The sequence below is a fragment of the Meleagris gallopavo genome, chromosome 10 (genome assembly GCF_000146605.3).
Source record: "Meleagris gallopavo isolate NT-WF06-2002-E0010 breed Aviagen turkey brand Nicholas breeding stock chromosome 10, Turkey_5.1, whole genome shotgun sequence".
Classification (NCBI taxonomy): Eukaryota; Metazoa; Chordata; class Aves; order Galliformes; family Phasianidae; genus Meleagris; species Meleagris gallopavo.
The window spans coordinates 26,340,800-26,343,542 of NC_015020.2; the positions used below are offsets into that span (position 1 = coordinate 26,340,800).

The 2,743-nt window shown below is 63.1% G+C and overlaps 1 protein-coding gene across 2 annotated transcripts; it reads right to left on the reverse strand.

Annotated features, from left to right (window-relative positions):
• LOC100546913 (selenoprotein Pb) lies at positions 1 to 2,231 on the reverse strand. Of its 2 annotated transcripts, none has more exons than XM_010716185.2 (5): positions 2,125 to 2,231; positions 1,515 to 1,735; positions 1,223 to 1,435; positions 962 to 1,097; positions 1 to 835 (listed from the first exon to the last, which is right to left on the reverse strand). In XM_010716185.2, the coding sequence occupies exons 2-5, from the start codon at positions 1,715 to 1,717 to the stop codon at positions 596 to 598; spliced, it is 792 nt and encodes a 263-aa protein (XP_010714487.2). In that variant the 5' UTR covers positions 1,718 to 1,735; positions 2,125 to 2,231; the 3' UTR covers positions 1 to 595. The 2 variants fall into 2 exon arrangements, with proteins under 2 accessions (XP_010714487.2, XP_019474349.1); XM_019618804.2 differs by having other exon boundaries at positions 2,130 to 2,228.
• Between the last annotated feature and the right edge of the window lie 512 nt (positions 2,232 to 2,743).

The following is a 2,743-nucleotide window of genomic DNA, read 5'->3' on the forward strand; positions in this document are numbered from 1 at the left end:
TAGAGTTCACTTCACAGAGGCTTTATTCATCATCTGGATGTCCACTTCACCCCAGGACCCCCACCCACGTCCTCCTCCCAGGACTGCGGGCTCTGAAGGCAGCCCCTTGTTTTCTGACAGGGGACACGGCCACCATCTTGCGGCCACCCACCACCACTGCACATACCCGTGCACAGGGTGGGAAGGTTGGGACGCAGGGAGCAATGACCCCCGTCAGCACTCCCCTCCTCCAGGCTCACCCTGGCGCTCCGGGTGCACCTATGGGTCCCAGTTCTACCCCTTCAATCCCTGCCCCGCTGCTCCGTGAGGTGTCAGCCTGTGGTGACCGAGGAGGTCCTGGTTTGCACCACGGGCATCATTGAGCACAGAGAGGCAGCAGCAGAGGAAGAAGGGGTAGAACTGAGTCTTAGGGCCAAAAGGTCAGCACCTCTGGGTGCCAGAGGGGGATTTTCAGCCCTGGACACTGGGTGGAAGCATGACCCACGTGGAGGGGGCTGCATACCAACGCTGCTTGTGGCCAGCAGCACAAAGCAAGCCTTTCAATGCCTCTGGGAAGAGAGCCAGCGTGGTGTGCATGCTATGGATTCTGCCCAGATTAGGGATCGTGTCCCTCTGGCGTCTGCCCCTTGGGATGGAGTTGGCCATGGGCTCCATGGTGGTGGTGAGTGTGGGCAGGTCTGTGGTCCCCGCTGGGCTCTGGGGCTGTCCTGCTGCCAACTGCATGGTGGTGAGGATGGAGATGGTTGGGTTGGTGGTGGGCGGGGGTCTCGGACTCTTTCTCCTCCTGTTTGGGAAGTGGGGTCAGGGTCGTAGGGACCTCCATGGTACTGTTGGCCTAGGGAAAACAACACAAGGTCTGGTGTGTTATGGCTGTCCACCAGGACCCTCGGCAGGGACATCACGGTCCCAGCACGAAGCCACATGATGCAGAGCCCAACCCACAGCCCCTGCAGCCCCGTACCTCCTGGGTGCTGTTGGTGTAGAGGGAGCAGTTCCCACAGAAGTCCTTGCGGTGGGTGAAGCGGATGGCGGACTCGACGTAGGGCAGGTGCAGGAAGCTGTAGGGCAGCTGGATGTGGAAGGCCAGGCGGCCGCAGCTAGGGCAGAGCAAGGACAGGCTGTGGGGGCGGCTGGCTGCCTCATCCCCACATCGCCCTCCCAACAGAGAGCCCTCCCAGCACCACGTCACCTCCCAGCATCCACTCCAGGGACAGGAGCTCACCGGTCGTAGACTAGGAAGTCGTCTTTGTCACCCCCCAGAAGCTGCCACACATCGGGCTCGTGTGGCTGCTGCTGGAGGACGGGAACGCCCGGTGGGGCATGGCGCTGCAGCTCCCCGAACATGGCGCGGGACAGCGGGGCCTGCTCGTTGATGATCATATAGCGGACATCGCTCACACCCTGCTGCCCCAACCGCTCCCGCAGGGCCCCGAGGCTGTGGGGAAGGGCACACTGAGCGTGGCCGCCATGCCGTGGCCCAAGATGGTGGCGGGGTGGAGCGGGGCAGGCCTCACCTGCGAGCCTGCTGCAGGCAGAAGTGTCAGCTAGCCTTCAGCAGGGCCACCACCGTCACCTGCCCTGCCGTCCCTTCCATGGGGCTGGAGCCGTTGATCCGCCACGCCGGGGCCTCGCGGCACAGCCAGCTGCCGTTGGTGGCCCCCTCAGAGGCCGTGGCCAGCCCCAGGCAGGAGGCCAGTGCCAGCAGCAGCGGCCCCATCCTGGCACCGGGGGTGAGCTGCAGGGGAGGGAGGTCAGTGCCCCCATGCCCTGCCTCCCCAGGGACCCACATTGCATTGCTGACCCCAGAACCAGGTCTGGTTTCGGGAGCCCTATATCATGGCCACAGGCGCAGCGATGGTTTAACCTTGAGGCCACCTTGAAGGTCCTCTTGTCCTACCAAGAGCTTTGGGGTGCACAGACCCTTAGCCCCGATACCCCCAGGATCCACCCAGTGTCCCTTTCATCCCACTGCCCTACAGCCCTTCCCACCCCACAGAGTGCCCCCTCCCTGCAAATTCGATGGGCAAGGGGGGACACAGGGCAGGGGAACAACCCATCAGTGAGCTGGTAGGAAGGATGACCCCAAAGCCAGCCCTCTCCCCCATCAGAAAGAGCCCTCAATACCGCACTCCTCACTGCTGTCCTCCGGCTGGACCTTGCTCTGCTCCAGGCAGCACCCAGCTGGCCCCTGCCTCCCTTTTATCTGCTGACCACTCTCTCCGCCCAGGAGGAGGAGGAGGAGAAGTGCTCCCCATTCACCACCGCCTGCCTGGGGACAGCAACAAGGCCGTCTCTGTGCCCATTGAGGCTCTGAGCTGTGCTGGGACAAAGCGGTGCCTGGTGTTCGGAGAAGAGCTGGGCACGCAGCCCTGCAGCCATGTCACGCCAGGCAGGGGTGGGTAGCAGTGCCAAGGGTCTGGCTCTCCCATCTGGGACCACGGCATCCCCAAAATCTGTGCCCTGCATCCTGGGGTGCCACCCAGCTGTGCATTGCCACGTTTTGCACCCAGGGCCGCCAGGGTCCCCCTGTCCTCCTGCCCAGCCCCGCACCGATGGGCTGCGATGGCCTAAAAAGCTGGGGACCTTCCCCCCGGAACACTACATTGGCCCCACACGGACATCTCCACAAATATTTGAGCAGTTTATCGCCTCGGGGATCTGTACAAAAACATGATAAGCCAGGGAAGGGCAGCAGCCATAAACAGAGCGGGGAGAGCAGTGTGGGAACAGGACATCGAGAACG